The sequence below is a fragment of the Trypanosoma conorhini genome, assembly GCF_003719485.1.
Source record: "Trypanosoma conorhini strain 025E chromosome Unknown Tco_14.4_contig_00373, whole genome shotgun sequence".
In the NCBI taxonomy this organism is placed as follows: Eukaryota; Euglenozoa; class Kinetoplastea; order Trypanosomatida; family Trypanosomatidae; genus Trypanosoma; species Trypanosoma conorhini.
In genome coordinates this window covers 1-18,350 of record NW_021704463.1, presented here as the reverse complement: position 1 = coordinate 18,350, position 18,350 = coordinate 1, and the positions used below count along the sequence as shown (strand labels likewise).

The following is an 18,350-nucleotide window of genomic DNA, read 5'->3' as shown; positions in this document are numbered from 1 at the left end:
GGCCACACTACATCCGCAGCGGCGCCTGTCGTGCCTGCACCCCCGGAAGGGGCATGCGCACACGAAGAGGTACAGCGCCCATTTGAAAAAAAACGGGGGAAAAAACAAGTGAATAAGAAAAGCTTGATACTCCTGCGGCTGGTGGAAAGTTGATGCGCGGGAATTAAAAACAAAAACTTAGCATGAAAACAAATTAGATCGAAACTTCCCCTCCTTATTCTTCGGCGCACACCATTTCATACGACCGCGGACACAACCAGCGGCAGCAGCAGCACCAGCGGTGCTTGCACCCACGCAGTGATGACGCCGCTGCTGTCCGCACCACCTGCAGTACGCCCCCGTGCACTGCTTTTGGCGGTGCCAGAGGAAGCAGCTGCGGGGCCCAGTGCTTCCTTCGCTTTCACATTACCCTCCGGCACGGCGGGTGTTTCTGGTGTCTCCGGACGACTTGCACCCTCCACGGCGTTACCACCCTGAGCTGCCCCGGATTTGCCGGCTGCGTTTTCCTCCGGTGTTTCAGTTGAAGGAGCACCAGATGGGCCAGTCACACCCGGAGTGCCTGCTTGAGTTTCTTCTTGAGCCACTGGAGTCTTTGGCGCAACCGCCGCACTGGACGTTTTTGCAGCCTGCTGCTGTTGGACCCAATTGTTGTACCCGCTTGACGTTGTCCACTTCTTGTACACGTGACTGCTCTGGTTGGTTGTATAATTCATCACAAAGAAAGCCGTTTCTCCAGTATTTTCAGTGCACGCAGTCAATTTTTCTGAACTTCCGTAGTTCGTTGCAGCGGTTAGGCAAATGGAGGTAGTAATATCACTTTCTTTTCCACCGTACGTTGCATCAATTATGATTTCCTCCTCAACTCCTTGAGTGTATCCACCCCCTGCGATGGTGTACTCCGTGCCGTGTCCAGCGCCTGCAGGAGTTGTGACGATTTGATAACTGTGACTTTCAAGCTCACCTGCACAGTCTTTCCACGCCGTCTCCCCGGGAAAGCGCCAGCGCAGCTTATTCGCCTCGGCCTTACACAACACCACTGGCACATCCACCGGCACGAACTTCAACCCCGGAACTTTCGGCCCAGAGACACTCTTCCCAGTGGCAGACACGCCCGAACGGCAGCAGCAGAGTGCGAGTGCCAACAGGACGCACAGCAGACGGCAATTCATCTTCATTCTGAGGAATCGTTGGGTGACAGTGGGCTTATCCAATAAGAAAGAAAAGAGGAAAGTGTGGCAGAAGCAATTAGTGGATGCAGCTAGACGCTGACTGGATGCCCGAAAACGAAGCAGGAAAACAAAATAAAACAGCAACAAGAAAAAAAAAACAAGAATTTCCCATTCCCCAATCATGGAGGGAATACGCAGCAGTGCAATTGGGTTGCTTCTTTCCCTCTGTCCTTTTTTTTGTGCGCATTTGTGCTCTCAGTGCCTGTGCAGTGGAAGATGGCAAGGAACCTGTCAGGTGGGAGGGCAGTTGGGCTGCGGCACGATTACTCTGCCAATGGAGAACCGCGTTCTGTGGCTACTGCGATTTACGCGCCGCGGCGCATGCAGTTGGGGTAACGACAAGAGAGCGAAACTCGGACGCGCAGGTGGTTTTGGTGGCAGGTCGTTGCCGGGACCCTCGCGGGTGCTTTCATCCCGCGTGGCCGCTCCCACGTGCCCTCCGTGCGGGCGCCCCCTGCCTCGCTCCTCCTGCAGCGGAGCGCACGCGCTCGGTGTGGCGCTGCTGCCGCCGCTCCGTGCCCCGCACCGTGAGTCGCCCCCTCTACAAAAACAGTGAGTGCGTAACGAAGAGAGAGAAAGAGAGAGCAGCAGCAGCGGCGGGAAAAGGTGGAGTGGCAATGTAAACGCAATACGGGGGCGTTTTTCCGCCGCGTTGGTCATTCTTCCTCAGCCTCTTCGTGGTGGGTGGCGACTTTGGCCGCTGCTGCTTCCATTGTTAATTCGGTATCTCCCACCAACTGGAACGAACACAACGCAAACAAAGAGGAAGCGCAGCCAAAAGGGAAACGCAAACCACGCACACAAAAAAAAAATATCGTGCCGTAAAAAGTTCCAGGCGATAGCGCCCCCACTTGACCGAGTTAATCACCTTTGTCTTCGCCCTCCGCACGCACGCACACAGAGAGGCAGGACCGCGTGCGGGTGGTCTCAATTAAGCCGCTCGTACGTTTTCCGCACCGCCTCCTCCAGCTTCTCATGCGACGGCATTTTCGTCGTCTCGCCGTAGACAACAAAAGTGAGTGGCCTCCGAATCATTTCGGCGCAGACGCGTTTTAGTCCATCAATCGTGATGTGCTGCGTTCCCGCCACCGTCTCGTTGGCGGTGATAACGTGGTCGTGCACCACCATGTTAAACCCCATGTCCGAGAGGAGCTGTTCGCGACCTTCGCCGAGGAGAATCAGCTGCGACCGCAGCTGATTCTTTGCCATTTCAAGGTGCAAGGGGCTCACGCGCTGGCAGATGGAGGCGGCTTGGTATAACATCACCTTCAGAAGTGCGTAGACGGACTCGTGTGGTGCGCTTCCGTAGAGTCCAATGAGACCCCCGTCGCTGTACCATGCCGTGATGCACTCTAAACCGTGCAAGAAACCCTCCTTGTTCAGCACCTCGCGAAAAAGTTTGGTTTGCATGCCCTTTCCAGGGCCGCCGGAGCTGAACGATGTTCCACCGCCGAGGAGGGTCTGAATGACGCTGATGTTGTAGTAGTCGGGGTGCTTTATGGGAACCCCCTGAAAGAAGAGGGCGACGTGGCTGAGGTTCTTCTCCTGGAACTTGTTCATGCTCTCGGGGGCCTCCGTCTTCTGCACCAACCGACTACCGCCTGTGTACGGGTGGTGCTGTGGCGTCTGCAGCGGCGCCGTGTCGCTGTCAAATTTCAAAATACGCTCGGCATCTGCGGCGAATTGCTTGTGATCCGCGACGCCGGTGGCAGCGAGGACGGTGCGTTCTGGTCGTGTGTAGGTGCGGTGGAAGGCGGTGAACTTCTCAAGCGTCAGATTTTCAAGCTCCGCCTTCGTTGGGTCAAGCGGCTGCCCAAGCCCTTTGCCGTTCCACCCCGCCTCGTGCACGAGCTCGAGGCAGACGCTCGTTGCGTCGCGGCAGTGCAGGAGGGCCCGTTCCGCGGCCTTCTCCTTCGCAATGTGAAACTCCGCCTCATCCCGCGTCGGGTGCAGGCACATCGAGTTGAGCAGCTCCAGCCCATCCCTCTGGTGGTAGCGCGGCATCATCAGCATAACCGACATCGCCTCCTTGTTGTTTGTCATTTTAAAGGCGTTACCGAGCGACCCCAGCGCCTCGCTGATCTCGCGGCCTGTAAATATCTGGTTGCTGCGCAGCGGCAGTGACTCAAACACGGCCGCCGCCCCCGTATTCGTTCCATCCTCAAACTTCGTTCCGTTTAGCATGAAGAGCCCCATGCCGGTGATGCCGTTGCCGTCGTCGCACGTCAGCACTCGCAGGCCGCTGGACAGGCGCGACAGTGTGTAGTTGTCCTTCAGCACCGTTTGCGCAATGGCGCGTCGGGGGAGGCAACACCGCAGCATCGCGACACACAACGACAACGCAGCCACTACTCGCCCTCGCCCTCTCTCTCTCTCTCTCGCTGTATCTCTGCCGCACTATCTGTGTGTGTGTGTGTGTGTGTGTGTGTGTGTGTATTTTCGGTGATGTGTGTTAAACTCCCCCTCCCCTCTCGCTTGGATGCGGCGTGCAACAACTGAGGGAGGAAGAAAGGGGAAAAAGGAGGGAGCGCAGAGAGAAGTACAGGGACGAAGTTAGTGAGTGAGTGAGTGAGACGCAGCGACGGAGAGGGTGGGAAGAAGACCCGCCGCCACACTTCCCTGCGCCGCCCATCCGCCCCCCGCACACACACGCACACGCAGACGCAGGAAGGGAAACGAAAAAAAAAAAAAGTTCATTTCTGGGGCTACGCTCCACGCACTCATCCAACACCGGCAACTGCAGAGAAAAAAGAAAAAAACAGAGCTAAAATTGTACCTCGCCTTTCCCTCGTTTTCAAGCAACACCCACCTCCTCCCACGCAGATGATACACGCCGCACCCCCTTCCACACACACGCACCGAGTGCGGGTGAGAGCGGGGGCAGGCGCTACCCGGCTCCCTTCGTCCAGGCTACTTCCACATGGAACAGAAGTTCTGCTGCGAGGCCACCATGGCAACCAACACGTCGCAAGGCAGCGGAAAGACGGCATCGCCAAAGGCGCGATTGTAGATGCGCATACGGTGCACGACGTTCGCCAAACCAAACTTGTCGGCATAATGGCAAACACCGCCCTTCCACGCGGGAAAGCCGTATCCGAAGGTCATTGCCACGTCCACATCCGCGGAGCTTGCAACAGCGCCCTCGCCAAGAATTTTGGCGGCCTCATTGATGATGGAAAATACGATACGCTCCACGATTTCCTTATCACTAATGTCCCGGCGCAAAATATCTTTTTTCATACAGACGTCAAGAATTAATAATTCCACCGCCCGGTCAGGGCGTGGTATGCGCTCAAGCGGGGCGCCGCCCTTGTGCCACACCCCCAATGCAGCCACCCCCTTTTCATCCTCCACGCGCCTCGCCCCGCGCAGTGTGGAGAGGACAGAGCCGACCAGCGAGGTCTCCTCGTAGTTGTACCAGCCAAGCCCTCTTTTTTCCCCAAGCCGACCCGCGTCCACCAACAAGCGCGGTATTGTGTACACGTCCGCCTCCGCGGAGGAAGACTTCCGCTGCCGCTGCAGGGTGGTACGGATTCTCGCCGTAAAGTCGAGTCCCGCCAGGTCCTCAAGGACGAAGACGCCGCGGCGGAAGCCAAAGCGTCGCAGCGCGCGGTCCACCTCAACAGGGAAGGCCCCCTCCTCAAGCATAGCGAATGCCTGATAAAGACCCGCCGATAGAAGGCGGGTGGTTAGGCACGCCCCAGTGTCCTTCGTTAGAATGACGGCCTTTCGAAACAGATGGCCCATGCGCATTGCCTGGAGAATCGTCACCTGGTCTGTGCGAGGGCCTTGCACAATCTCCAGCAGGGGTGTAACGTGCGAGGGGGGAATAAAGTGCATGCCAATGACCTTTTCAGGTCGTCGTGTCACCTCTGCCAGTTCCCCGGTACCGATTGCGGAGGCACTTGTGGCAATGATGCAGTGCGGTGGGCAAACATCACTCAAGCGGGCAAAGACGCGCTTCTTTAACGCCAGATTCTCACCGACGCACTCCACCACCATGTCTACACCCTGTAACGCCTTTACAAGGTCTGCGTCGTAGGGCACCACCGACAGCATGGATAGACGTTGCTCACGCAGGTCGGACGTCAGGCGGCCCTCCTCCACCTCGCGGCTCAATCGATCCTGCACGAAACAACGAACCCGCCGGCAATGCTCTTCGTTCGCCTCCACCACAGTTACCGGAATTTGACTCTGCAGCATAAGCAGTGTGACACCTGTGCCAATCGTGCCACAACCAAAAACAGCAGAGCGGCGAATAGTTGATTCAGCCGCTATACCGTGCGGAAGTGAGGCGAGGCCGCCGCGAAAGGCAGCGGTCGAGGAACGCAGGAGGTGTTGCATGGCGCGCGCCTCAGGCGACTCCAAGGACTCCAAGAAGAGCTTCAGCTCCAAATTTAATCCCTCGGAAAAGGAGGCCGCGGTTACGGCGGCCCGGATGGCTTCTAAGCAGCGCATCGGTGCCTGAACGCCCTTGGGGGCACGCTTCCGAATCTCCCGCTTCGCCCGGAGGAAGAGGGCGCGGTTAACCAGGACGTTGCCGAGCTTTCTGTTATCACGCGACAAGCGTCGTGGAGTCTTCCAGCCGGAGGAAATTTGCAGCGCCGCGGCCACCAGAGACTCGCCTTTCCCAGGGAGCTGCTTCCCGTGCCTGCCGGCGACGCCACCGCCACCGGCTCCCTTCTTGCCGTGCTTCGTGGCACACGTCGTCACGTGGTCCACGAGTCCTATTTCCCGTGCCTTCCTGGCACCCACCTCCATGGACGCGGTGATCATGGCGAGCGCGGCCCGAACACCAATGAGACGTGGCAGTCGCTGCGTTCCCCCGCCGCAGGGCACAATGCCGAACTCCACCTCCGGAAAGGAAAACTCCGCCGAAGGCAAGGCGACGCGGTAGTGCGCCGCGAGTGCCAGCTCCAGCCCCCCAGAGTAGGCGCGGCCGTTAATAGCCGCCACCACAACCTTTGAACTGCCCTCCACCAGGTTTGCTAGTGTGGCGAGGCTTGGAACGACGCCGCCGTCGTACTTCATCTCCGACGCCGAAGCCTTGAAGTCCGTGATGTCAACTCCGCAGGAGAAGTCGTTCCCCTCGCCGGTAATAATAATACGGTGAACCGCGGGGTCGGCCTCCGCCGCACGAAAGTAGTGTTGTATGGCTGCCCGCATGTGCACCGTGAGGGCGTTGTGGAGCCCCTGGTGAAGGATCAGCACGGCGGCGTCGCCGGAGTGCTCCAAGTGGCAATAGCGCCGATGCCCCACGTGGGAGCAAATCGTGTCAACGCGCTGCATTCGCACCTCTCCTGTTTTCAAGCAAAAATAAATAAAAATACAGACATAGAGAAAGCACAAGGTAAGAAGAAGAGGATGAAAAGGAAAAAAAGAAGAAGGAGGGTGTCCCATGTAGCTGCAAGTGGGGCTCCGCATCACACTTCCCATTGTTTCTTCGCTCCTCCCACCCACAGACACCCTCACCATCGCGCAGGCCAAGAGACAGGCAACCACATAAGCAGGCAACGACAACAACACTAATGATAGTAATACTCATCGTAGCCATAGCACAGCCAGCAACCGGGACGAGATCGATGTTCATCCAACACACCAGTGACAATCGTGTCGAGTTGTTGACTCTTCTTCGCTTTCACTTTCATTCTCGTTTTTGTGTGTGTGTGTTTTTATTTTGCCTTATATGCTTCGTCCCCCCCCCCAACGCGGTTTTCGTTGTCTCTCCCTGGTAAATGTGAGCTTCGTATTCTGCGGCTTAACACCTCACTTTTTTTTCTTTTTGTTGCCTTTTTTTGTTCTTATGTTTGTGTGATTTACACGAAAGTAACTCCGTCATCGGCTACGGTTCCAGCGCCCTCTCCGTTTGGCAGCGCCGCCAGTCCCACGGGCAGTCGTCCATGAGTTTCGGGTGCAGCAGACCCGCCGCCTCCAGCTTTGAAAGGTCCATTCGTCGCTTGCCCGCGGCCGCGTCAACAGCGTCAGCGACCGCCGTGCCGCCGTTGGGGTTGGCGGTGGTTGTGGTGGCAGGCGCCGCCCCCTCGGCGTCGCCGGGGCTCCCCCGCCGCCGCGTGTCCTCCGGGAGGAGGTACCGCCCCCAGAGCGACCGCAGCGCCGGCGAGTCCGGCAGCTGCGAACTCATCTCCTCCACAAAGTCTGCCTCAAGCAGCTGCGACATGGCGGCACACTGGGCAAAGAGGACCTGCACAAGCAGGCTTGCGGAGGCGGTGGCAGTGGCTCTCAGCTCCTGCGTGACCCACTTCTGAAGTCGCTTGCGGGTGCCCTCGCCGTTGCCAAGGCGATCACGCAGGAACCTGAAGAGTGGGTACAGGTACACCGCGGCACGCACGCGGTGCGCCATGGGGATCATCAACGGTCCCACAGATGGGGGTGCCATCCGCACACGGGCCGGACCCGCCGCGGCGACACGCCTTGCGTTTTGTTGAACCGGCAGGTAGCCCTTTGTCACCAGGGACACAAGCTTATGCATCATATCCACGGCCTCCTCCTCGGTGCCCAGCAGTGCAAGGCTTGGGGCCAGGTACAAGAGGCACATTGGGCACTCCATCCTAAGGACAAAGTTGAGGTGAAACGCGAGCAACTCACGCCACCATTCGGCGTTCCCGCAAACACCAGCTGCCTGTTGTCGCATGAGATCCTCCGCCAGCCTGTGAAAAACGAGGCTCGTACAACCGCGCAGAATCCCTACAAACGGCTTGTCAGCTGCGCGCTCCTCGAGTTGTCCAGCGAGAGGGCTCGCTAAGATTCGCACGGCGCTCGTGGAACCAGCACCGTAGCATGACGAGGAAGGCGAAGCCAACTCCTGCAGGGGCTCATTATCTGAGTTCTGTAGCGACAATTCCATGTCCAGTAGCTGTTGCAGCACAAATCGAATGAGTTCGTTGCGATACGCCAACATTTTATTGTTCTGCATCGTAAACTCCGTGAAACGCGTTGGAAACGAGCGTCCGTCAGTCGCGGATGACATATTCATCCCCGCATCACTAAAGTCTGCCTCACTTGCGGACATCACAGGGGCAGTCATCTCGAGTGGGCGCAGTTGATAGCCTCGGTTGGAGTGGGACGAGCCCGCGGCGTCTGTTCCGCTCTCCTCCGAGCCCCGGAGCGAGGCGGCAGGGGCCGTGCCATGCAACGTCGAGGTGGCACGATTCACAAACAGACCACTTTGGCCGCAGTCGTGGGTTGGAAACAAAGGAACATGCGCCTCAAGTGCGAGGTGCAAAAAGAGTGCAATGCACGCCTTGTGGTGTCGCTCCTCCGCCCATCGCCGCTTTGGCACAAGCGACCGCATACTCTGCTCCAGCACCTCCAGGACGACAGCGCTCGGGTACTTTGTGGCCACCGTGTTCATGATGCGCATGATGGAATCCGCCGGGATCAACCGTCGCGCGCCGTCGGCCACAGGCGGCCGCATTTGAAACGGCTTCATGGCCACCTCCAGCACGCCGCGCACGGCGTGCGGGGATTGCTCAACCAGCAGCATACAGACACGCTCAAAGGCGAATTGGATCTTCTCATGCCAGCGCGTAATGGCGCGCGAGGCACTCTGTGCACCGCGTGAAGCTACATGGACGCGCGTTGGGTCCACCGCCTCCACCACGCGCCACCACGGCATTGTGTGTAGCACGCCAAGGACGAGAAAGCGAAGCTCCGTGAGCGACCCGGCGCCAAGCTTCGCGTATTCCGCGCTCTGCAGCCATTCCGCGGCGTCTGTGAGCCACTCCACAATCTCGCGGTCCTTCTGCTCCGCCAGGGATGTGCGGCGCAAGACGTCAAACAAGACCTGCTGGCGCAACCACATCCGTTGGCCCAGCGGCTCTACGGACGGGGTGCCGCGAAGTGCGGGCGAATCCGAATCCGAATCCGAACGCTCCCGCTTGCGCATGGACTGCTCTACCCCTGCATTCCCACACACACACACACCGCGGCCACCACCGCAGAAGCGAAGTAAAAAAAGGGCGAAGAAAAACCACACATGGAAAACGAGATAGGGAGGGAGAGAGAGAGAGAGAGAGTGCGTGGCGGGGCTGAGAGAGTTCCAACAAAAGGCTCAGCCACCCCCCAGACGAGTTGCAGAAGTACTCCCTGTAGACATATATTCATCGTTTGACATTTCCTGTCGTAAAGGAATCATTGGGAGAAGGGGGGAGAGGCATACGCACCGCACGCCACTCCGCCACCCCGTCTCTGTGGCATGTGAAGCGAAAGAGGACCCACGCGGCTCTGTAACGTGTGAGCATCCAAAGCAAATAGAAGAAGAGGAGGAAAAAAAAGAAAAAAGATAGTCATCGTCATCACCTTTACACACCGTCATGCGCCGCAGCCCCCAACACGCAGCGGCGGCGCCGGGTCATTCGCCCTGCGCAGCAGTCGCACGTGGGTCTCCAAAGCAGCGAGGGCCCAAAAGTGAATTTCGTTCATGTCAGTAATAAGACGAACGCCTCCCCGCACGCAGAAACAGTTTCCATCGGCCTTTGTCCCGTCACCGCCCGTGACAAAATCCACGGCGCCTTGCAAAAGACGCCGAACCTCCTTCGAGGCGTCCGCAAAGGCGAGCCAACCGACCACAACGACGTAGTCGTTCTCGCAAATCGTATCCCAGTCTGCGTTTCCCACCAGTTCGGCCACACCTCCGGTTGAAGAGGACGCGTCATCCTCCAAGGCGGCGCCGGCACTGGCCTCCGTCCTTGTCCTGTGGAGCTGCATCACCGAGATTATGCCGGTGGTGTCGGAGATCAGTAAGTCGGTGTACGGCCGCAGAGCCGAGGCGCTGCCGTTGCGCTGAGGCCCCTCACAGCGCACCACACGCCCACTGAGGCAGACAGCGCCACAGGGCACTCCATCCAGCAGCACCACCGTCTCACCAACGCGCGGGGAACGGAGCAGCGGCCCAATAAACGCAGGACGTGGAGCGGACACCGAGCCCGAGTGCGGTGGGTAACACACACGACGTGCAACATCGTCTGCACGAGCCCCCATCGCCGTGCTGCATGGCACGCTGGCTGCCGTCTGTTTGCAGCCACGACTTCTGGCTTCCACCGCCTCGTCACCTGCGTAGGGCGTGGTAAGAAAATGTGAGGCCACGGACTTCATTCCCGGAGCAAAAATAAATAATAAATAATAAATAAAAAGCAACAAATATGTATATCCCCCCCCTCACACACACACACACACACTGTTTTTCACGTAAAAGAAAGAAGATAATAAAAAAAATGCAGAGGAGGTCAAAGCAAGAATCCAGCGGTATACAGGAGGTAGCGTTGAAGTGGCATCCGCGGCGTCATCGACGCCTGCCACTTTTCACCCCTAAATGCACGCACACACAGAGAGAGTAAAAAAGAGAGGGATAAATACACATCCCACTCCAACTGCAGTGGCGTACAACGTTCTCTCTTCGTCTCGGAGTAAACCTTCTTGCTTTTTGTGAGGTAGTGATAGCGGTGTGAGTCGCACCATGTTTTTTTTTTACTCTCGTTGTTTCCGTTGGGTGACGCCTCGCCACCCTCTACCTCCTGTCCCTCGAGCCATTCCATCATGCACGTTGGTGACCGCTGAACGCCTTCGGCGCCCACGCCGCGGAGAGACGTCGACGCACAAGACCGAACCCAAGTCGGCCACTGTGCGGGTGCGCCCGGGCCTACAAAAACCGCTACCCACTGCGCCGGGAGATATCACTGGGCACGAGTGGCGTCAGCCCCAGCGACAGGGAAAGCAGGCGGGAAAGCGCGGGAGGTGCGGGCTCCGCCCCGGGAGCCGCGCGTGCTGCACCCTGCAAGGACACAGGCGCAGGCGGCGGAACCTCGCGGCCAACCCCGACGGCCTCCCTCGCGTGCGTTCGCGGGGGTCGTGTGTTCACACCGCAACCCCGCCGCTGCGCCTGGCGCATCAAGGCGGCCATTTCGTCTGAAAAGAGAAGTGACTTCTGCAGCACGATCTCCACGCAGTCTTGTGTCGCGGTGCGAACGAATCTCTGCATCGCGACGGCGTGGTCCCCCAGTATGTGGCTCAAGTCCAGGGCCAAGCCTGAAATATGATCTGTGGTCTTTTCAAGTGCGGCAATCCTCTGTTGACTTTCACGCAGTGCTGCTTCCGCCGCCCCGCGGCGTCGCCGCTCTTCGCGTAGTTGCGTCAACAGCTCCCCTGCGTCCATGGCGGCCGCAGCAGCCACATCGGCGGCCGCCAGCACGACATGAGACGATGCATCTGCTGGGTTGTCGCACGGTCTCTTCGGTGTGCCTGGCAGGTTTCGGAAATTCTGCAGGGAACTACTTTTACCACCCCCATCACCCAGAGAGAAAAGCTTAAACCTCGGCAGCTCATCCAGCCTTCCCTCAAAATAGTCCAATAGAATGTTCTCGGGGTCATTGTGCATTGACCCAGCAGCTCCTGCAGCAGCGTTTGCTGTGGGGGTGATCATTGTGGAGTTTAACGTCTGTGCATCCTCCTCGCCGTACGTCGCGGCCAGCCTGTCTGTTACAGTTGTGGTTGATGCAGTCCCATCACCCAAGTTTTGCCACTGTGCCGTCAGCGCACGCCCCACCATTTGTTGAAGCGCCTCCAAGCTTGTTTCTCTAGCATGCAGAACGCCATTCGGTGGCTCCTGCTGCCGAGTCCCCTGCTCTATCTTCGCAGAGGGAGACTGAAGCCGCAGCATGGCATCCAGTTTTTTCGCGTCATATTGTGGGCTGCGCCGCGGTCCATGTGACACGCTGTGTGGCTGAGCCCCGCTCCCGGTGGCTACTGGAAGCGGCGAGGCCGCGGAGCTTGGACCCCAGAGGCGGCTGGGCAGCGCATCCGCGGTGCGCAGTAGCCTCACGGGCGACTGCTCTCTCGGCTCCATGAGTGCAAGCCGCCGCTGAAGCCAGGCGCGTTCACGCTCTAAGAGAAGCCGCTCTTGCGGCGAGAGGCTGGGGACCTGACGCCGATGCGACTGCAGCGTGTCCGTCTCCAGCGCGGAAGTCAACGCGTCGGTGAGTTTTTGCGTCACGCTCGCGTGGAGATCGGGCGAAAGATCCCACAGCAAGGGAGGTGCGCCGCCTGCGTGGGCCGTGGCACTTCCAAGTGTCATCTTCTCTGCGGTCCCAGCAAGAGACTCCAGTAACTGTTTGTATTCTCGCAGGAATTGGACAAACATCTCGGTGCGTCGCAGCAAGGCTCGTGTTGCGCCAGCCTTCCTCAAGACTTCATCGTGCGGGGCAGCCGCAGGCAACGCGCAGGCTGCGCTGCAGCGTGAGCACAAGGTAAGCAGAGTGACAGGGGGAAGGCGATCCTTGACTTCCGGCGCCTCCTCCGCGCCCACGTACATTGCAGGTGCGTTCAACCAGCCTGGCTCTTCGCACGCAGCTTCGCACAGCCAACACGTCAAACGGTGTTCCGCCGGCAATGGCAAAAATAACTCGGCAAGCGTGGCATGGATTCCGTCGGCACCCGGCACTTTTCTCTCTGTCGTGTCACTAGAGTAGGTGTGCGTCGCCAGACCACTATTATGCTGCTGCCTCACCGGCGCAAACCGCGTCCGCGGCCTCGTGCTCACACTACGGCTATCTAATAGACCCGCATAAAGGGGGCTCGCCCCAGGCGGGTTTTGCCCTCCCGTTGAGGTGCGCTGGTGTTTGCCAAACACCTTCTCACATGCCGCAGAGAGCCCGGGCGGGGCGCACCTCTCCGCGTCCTCCTCGCGGCAGGGCGCGGGCAGAGATGGGGCCGCGGCGGCCGGTCGCCCACCGCAGGAAGATGCACTCGCGGCGGCGGAGGGCGCGCCGCTGGTGTAACGCAGACTGGAGCGCTGACACCAACTCGGCTGGAGGTTTGCCTGCGGGAGGTTGTAGCCGCCCGGGCGCGTGAGCTCTTGGTAGATCTCCCGCAGCTCGTCCGCTTGGCGACCCGCCATGCTTGAACGGCGCGCCGCGACGCAGCAACCCCGGCTCCCACCCCTTGTTCGAACTCCGTCGGCGAGATCCAAAGGAGGAGGAGCGGGAAAAAAGCAGGCAAACAAAGAAAAGGGAAGGGGGTGTTGCAGGCAAACAGGGCGGGCGGGGAGGCGAGGGAAAAGGGCACAGAAACCACGTGGGTTCACCGGTGCAGGCAACGCAGCACACGCACTTGCGACGCATCCACCGGACGCAGACGCCTCCGTACATAAATGCAGAGAGAAAGAGAGCAACGGTGCTGTTGCTGGCGCCGGCACCGTCCGTTCCCCTCCCCCTTCGCCCATCCCGCGTCATGAGCTCCGGTCGGCCATGACGGCCACCGCCGGTAGCCACGGCGGTGGGCGAAGTCACTGATTAAGTCATAGAAAGGCAGAGGAAGAAGGAAAGAAATAGCAGAAAAAAGAAAAAAAACTGAGAATGGAGAAGGCGTACAACAAAAACACACACACAGAAACACAAGTAGGGGGTGGTGGGAAAAAACGGAGTGGAATGTGCGCCATTCACCACAGAGAGTGAATACCACCAACAAATAGCCACAGATGTTACACCGTACACAGTGAGATGTCGACGCATTAAAAGTATCCAAAAACCCACATTTAAAGAACACAAACACACAGGCGCACACGCGTGTAAGGAGAGTGTATGGGGGTGGGAGGGCCATAAGCCACACACACACACACACCCTCCTCCTCCCTCGCCCCCTTACCCGCAGTTACGTGTCCACATTCATTACACGCAGAGAGAACCACGCATGTGGATATAAAACCAAACGCCCAGAAAAGAAACAGCAGGACAGTACAAAAAAAAAACGCGCTGACTCGTGTTTCTGTAAGTGCGAAAGGCAGTAGAAAAAAAAAAAGGTGAAAAGAAAAGTGCGCGGGAGGGGGGTGGGGTGGGAGAGACCCATCCAATGTGGCTCATCCCTATTCAGAATTGCGCTTACACCCACCTTCGCATATACATTTATATATATATATATATATATATAAGCCTTGCATGTTAAGTAACGCCAGAATATTCATCCCTCGTTGGCTGCAGGCAGTGTCTCCTCCTGCATACACACACACAGAGAAATATATAAATGTGCTGCTCAAAGGAAAAGTTTAGAAACTGTGCGAGACGGAGGGATAAAAGCGGTAGTTGCAAAAAACGAACAAAGCAAAAAAAAAAGTCGAGCTGAACGCAACCACAAAAGACGTGCATACACAACCCATGGTGAATTGCACCCTTCCCTATCTCCCCTTTTTTTTTCCTTTTGCTTCCATTCTTATTTGCGAGCTTCAGTTTTTTCCCCGCTGTCTGACGAGGCACATCCCAGTTTGTACATTCACTACTCCCCACCCACGCCACACCACTGGAAATACGGAGCGGTGGATGGGTGGGCGGCGGAGAGAGGCGAAAAGTGTCAATGATGGCTCATGAACACACAATTCATATGAGAGCGAAAGAGCTGAAGAAAAATTTTGCCCCTAAGTCTCAATGTATGACGTCTCGCTTCTTGACAGTTGCATACACCGCACACGCACACGGCGAAATTGAGGGGGACAATGAGAGAGACATGTCTCTAATACACACACCCACAGCTACTCTGGCGCCCGCACAGTTGGGAAGCGGCGGGCATTGTGTGGGACCCGCGTCTCAGCAGGTGCATCTTCCACGGCAAACCCCATCTCTCTCTTGCCCAGTGCATTTCTATCCACGCTCGCCATCACACCGCTACCGGCGCCATCACCACGTGTCCCCACAGTCCCTTGCATGGCCCGAGAGACGACAGACGGACTCTTGAATTCCTGTTGAATCGGGCTTTTTCTCCCCACAACTGGTCGGCCAGCGGCAACAACGTTTCTTTGAACCACCTGTCGGTAGGCGGGCCGCACCTCCGCGGAAGGGCGCCGTATTGGTGGCGTCCCCACGGCGCCAGGCCTGCCGTTACAAAAGGCAGAAAACTTCGGCAAGACGACGCCAGATGCCGCTGTTGATACACCTGAAAACATAGATGACGTGTGTGGGGGAGTCGCACACGCGTTCGCCGAAGCACCCTCGCCTGTGACAGGAGCCACATTTCTTGGAGGATGAACGTTTCGATAAAAAGGAAAGCTCAGCGAGTTGGAGCGGTACTTTCTACCCCGTCCCGCCTGGACCGTCCTTGGCACGTTCATCAATGAATCACTGCGCTGACGCGTTCTGAGGTTGCCCATCTGCGAAGATGGCGGACGAGCAACAGTCGTGGGAGGAAAACACGTGAGAGACGCCCCTGCGACCGATTGACTCGGCTGGCTCATAATTTGCACTGGAGGTGGCGAGGGTGGCGGGTGCGGGTGCGGTTGCGAATTCAACCTCGTGGCGGCGCTTCTTAGCGTCATCCTACTTTTGACGCGCGGTATAGCCGCGCCCTGTGGCCCCGTCGGGGAAACGCGGGAACGGAGACTCGTCTCCTTTACCGAGTTACCAGCTTGTACCGTTTGTGGGAAGCGTTTTACTTCTGCCGTAGCGAGCGGCGTCGTTGCTGTTGTTGTCGTCCTCGTTGGCGGCTTTGCTGGCGCTGGCGCTGGTGCTGGTGCTGGATGGACAACCGCTGTCGCCTCCTTAAGCTCAGATGCAGTGATGTGGGGTGGATGAAAGGAGGAGGCACGGGGTGCACTCTTCCCCTGCGGCAGGGGAATAGCACGCAGTGCAGAAATCTCTGACGGCGACCCCGCCTCGGATTCCTTCGCCTCTGTCGACCAGGCAGGGGACTTGGCGGCGATCGACGCAGACGATGAGGGTTGCAATGGGCACAGCGCCGAGTCCGCCTCCACCTTCGCCACTTGCTCCTGCGCAGTGGACGGCGCCGGCCCATGCAAGTCCCTCGAATCCGTCAGCGGCTCTATTGGGGATCCGGCGCCCGTGAGCTCCTCGATCGAAGACACCTCCGGTGACTTTGCCTCCGCAACGACCTCGGCTGCCTCCAGTGGCGGCCTATGCGGCTTGTGCTGCTTCAGACCCGGGTCAGGGCATTCGCTGAGCGCCTCTACAGGAGCAGACGCCTTCTCCGCGCGAGACACCCAAGGCGAGGAGGAGTCGGCGGGCGTTTGAACCAAAGAAACTCTCTCCGCCCCGTTGCCAGCAGAAGCCGGCGCCGATGTCTCAGATGCCTTAATTGTGCCGTGCAATGCTTCCTCCTCCTTCTCTGGCACATCTACAGCCAACGCGTAGGCCATAGGAAACCTGCGCATCTTGCATAATCTCTCACTCCCCTGGGGCATGACGGAGTGTTTGGGGACATGGCTCAGAGCCGGGACAGGATTCACTTCCTTCTCAGGGAAGGGGTGTGCGGAGTCCAAAAACCAAACATGCTGATCCTCGGAGCGTGCCTTACCAACAGAAGGCGCCTGTGAGGCTTCCCCCGACCTCGGCATCCCAGCAACAAATTTCACCGGCGGACGTGCCGGCGGGTGTGGATTGAGGCCAACGTTATTAAGCACGTGCGTCGCCGGGGCCGAACTTCCACGTCTTGCCAGCAACTTTTTATCCACTCCAGGCAAGCCGTCCACCTGCCTTACGCCTGTGGCGTACACCGCCTCAATGTTCGTAGGCGGCACCGCCCGCGGAAAGCCGATCAAATGCTCCTCCTCATTCTCCAAATAATTCCCAATAAAGTCTGTCTTGCTACTAACGTGAATGTTGTCAAAAATGGGATGCTGCAATGCCTCCTTTGCGGTGAGACGCTGCATTGGATCATATACAAGCATGGAAGCAATGAGGTCGTACAGCTCGGGGTCGTCGCAAAAGACATCTGACAACTTTCGCATGCTCAGCTTTCCAGCCCGTATCGGCTCTGAGTCTTGTAGAAAATCCCCATTTGGCGCAAAAAACTTCGACGAATACTTTGAGTTTTTTGTAAATAACGTTGGAAGGGGTCCAAGGCGTTTATCCATCAACATCAGGTGCGTGACATCGTCGCGCACGTCGAACAACCGCTGCCCCACGGCGACCTCGTACAGAATGCACCCCATGCTCCACATGTCGGCGGCGTAAAACCACGGGTTGCCCAGCATGACCTCCGGCGCACGGTACGGGCGGGTTGAGATGAGATCCGCGTCAAGGCGGTCCATGCGCCAGAGCGAGGCACTGCCGAAGTCGCACACCACCCACTGGGTGCCTAGGGAATACTTGGGAGGGTTCAGGTCCGCCAAAAGAATATTTTCCGGCTTTAAATCTGTGTGCACCATGCGGCAGTCAAAGTGGATGTGTCGAAAGGTCGTCAGAAGTGAGAAGGCAAGCTGCACCAGCTTCGCCCGCGTCACAACACCGTTGCTGTAGCCGAGCCGACGCGTGCGCAGCGAGGGGCCGTGGATAGACATAACAAACACCGGACACCGCCGCCACTCAAAAAACTCAAACATGCGACACACCGCCGCACCCCCCAGGCCTTTGCTAAGCAGTATCTCCAGCATGTCCCTTTCAAAGTAGGCATCCTCCCTATAATCTCGCTTAATGATCTTCACCGCCACAAACGCGCGCTTCACGTCACGCGGCAGCGTGATGTCATAGCAGCAGTACACCTTCGAGAAGTTACCGGCGCCCAACTCACGAATGACTTTAAAACGCGAGTCAATGATGTCCCCTTCGTACACCTTCAAATGTTCCCCCTTGGACAACGCCATACCGCCAAATAAAGAGACGGTGCGCCCCTTGACTACAGGAGACACCACGACGCGCGCAAAACGACGAGGACGAGACGAAGAAGGAAAAAGAAAGAAAAAAGCAAGCAAGCAGCGTGCAAAAAGCGGAAAATGAAATGTATATATATATATATACCACCCGACTCCAAAGACCAAAAAAAAAGGAAGAAAAAAAAAAGACAGGCCACCAAAAGGAAGCCCCACAACCAACTCCGCTTTATACAGCCACTTACGGACCACAACAGCTGAGAAAGAGGAAAAAACTCCTCCCATTGGAAATAAAGAAAGAAAAGTTACCTACAAAAAAAAGCATGCAATTGGGAACCACAAGAAAAAGCTAAAAACCCAGCGGCCACACAACGCACAAACAACAAAAACAAGAAGGAATAAGAACATACGCAGGTACACATCAAAATGTATATATCTACGTATATCTCGAAAAGTTCCAACAACAAAAAAAAAATCCTCTAAAAACAAATTTCCACGTTTTTATATCCACTACCTAC

At 57.5% G+C, this 18,350-nt stretch overlaps 7 protein-coding genes across 7 annotated transcripts, besides 13 other annotated features; all 7 read right to left on the bottom strand.

The window, feature by feature from the left end:
- Nucleotides 1-236: 236 nt before the first annotated feature.
- On the bottom strand, nt 237-1,175 carry Tco025E_05946 (mucin-like glycoprotein; the record flags this gene model as incomplete). The annotated part of the gene is made up of 1 exon (XM_029372836.1): nt 237-1,175. One exon carries the CDS (start codon nt 1,173-1,175, stop codon nt 237-239), a length of 939 nt encoding a protein of 312 aa, XP_029227045.1.
- A 103-nt stretch (nt 1,176-1,278) lies between these two features.
- Nucleotides 1,279-1,333: a microsatellite.
- Nucleotides 1,334-2,156: 823 nt separating this feature from the next.
- On the bottom strand, nt 2,157-3,551 carry Tco025E_05945 (mitochondrial processing peptidase alpha subunit; the record flags this gene model as incomplete). Its single annotated transcript, XM_029372835.1, has 1 exon — nt 2,157-3,551. The coding sequence occupies one exon, from the start codon at nt 3,549-3,551 to the stop codon at nt 2,157-2,159; it is 1,395 nt and encodes a 464-aa protein (XP_029227044.1).
- A 29-nt stretch (nt 3,552-3,580) lies between these two features.
- Nucleotides 3,581-3,620: a sequence feature (GA-rich).
- Nucleotides 3,621-3,631: 11 nt separating this feature from the next.
- Nucleotides 3,632-3,664: a microsatellite.
- A 116-nt stretch (nt 3,665-3,780) lies between these two features.
- Nucleotides 3,781-3,802: a microsatellite.
- A 337-nt stretch (nt 3,803-4,139) lies between these two features.
- Tco025E_05944 (putative enoyl-CoA hydratase/Enoyl-CoA isomerase/3-hydroxyacyl-CoA dehydrogenase) lies at nt 4,140-6,518 on the bottom strand (the record flags this gene model as incomplete). The annotated part of the gene is made up of 1 exon (XM_029372834.1): nt 4,140-6,518. The coding sequence occupies one exon, from the start codon at nt 6,516-6,518 to the stop codon at nt 4,140-4,142; it is 2,379 nt and encodes a 792-aa protein (XP_029227043.1).
- A 63-nt stretch (nt 6,519-6,581) lies between these two features.
- Nucleotides 6,582-6,619: a microsatellite.
- Nucleotides 6,620-7,071: 452 nt separating this feature from the next.
- On the bottom strand, nt 7,072-9,135 carry Tco025E_05943 (uncharacterized protein; the record flags this gene model as incomplete). Its single annotated transcript, XM_029372833.1, has 1 exon — nt 7,072-9,135. One exon carries the CDS (start codon nt 9,133-9,135, stop codon nt 7,072-7,074), a length of 2,064 nt encoding a protein of 687 aa, XP_029227042.1.
- Nucleotides 9,136-9,234: 99 nt separating this feature from the next.
- Nucleotides 9,235-9,265: a microsatellite.
- Nucleotides 9,266-9,560: 295 nt separating this feature from the next.
- Nucleotides 9,561-10,343, bottom strand: Tco025E_05942 (uncharacterized protein; the record flags this gene model as incomplete). Its single annotated transcript, XM_029372832.1, has 1 exon — nt 9,561-10,343. The coding sequence occupies one exon, from the start codon at nt 10,341-10,343 to the stop codon at nt 9,561-9,563; it is 783 nt and encodes a 260-aa protein (XP_029227041.1).
- Nucleotides 10,344-10,354: 11 nt separating this feature from the next.
- Nucleotides 10,355-10,379: a microsatellite.
- A 28-nt stretch (nt 10,380-10,407) lies between these two features.
- Nucleotides 10,408-10,426: a microsatellite.
- A 473-nt stretch (nt 10,427-10,899) lies between these two features.
- Nucleotides 10,900-13,140, bottom strand: Tco025E_05941 (uncharacterized protein; the record flags this gene model as incomplete). Its single annotated transcript, XM_029372831.1, has 1 exon — nt 10,900-13,140. One exon carries the CDS (start codon nt 13,138-13,140, stop codon nt 10,900-10,902), a length of 2,241 nt encoding a protein of 746 aa, XP_029227040.1.
- Nucleotides 13,141-13,543: 403 nt separating this feature from the next.
- Nucleotides 13,544-13,590: a microsatellite.
- A 255-nt stretch (nt 13,591-13,845) lies between these two features.
- Nucleotides 13,846-13,862: a microsatellite.
- A 273-nt stretch (nt 13,863-14,135) lies between these two features.
- Nucleotides 14,136-14,168: a microsatellite.
- A 595-nt stretch (nt 14,169-14,763) lies between these two features.
- On the bottom strand, nt 14,764-17,826 carry Tco025E_05940 (putative protein kinase; the record flags this gene model as incomplete). Its single annotated transcript, XM_029372830.1, has 1 exon — nt 14,764-17,826. One exon carries the CDS (start codon nt 17,824-17,826, stop codon nt 14,764-14,766), a length of 3,063 nt encoding a protein of 1,020 aa, XP_029227039.1.
- A 134-nt stretch (nt 17,827-17,960) lies between these two features.
- Nucleotides 17,961-17,979: a microsatellite.
- A 19-nt stretch (nt 17,980-17,998) lies between these two features.
- Nucleotides 17,999-18,022: a microsatellite.
- Between the last annotated feature and the right edge of the window lie 328 nt (nt 18,023-18,350).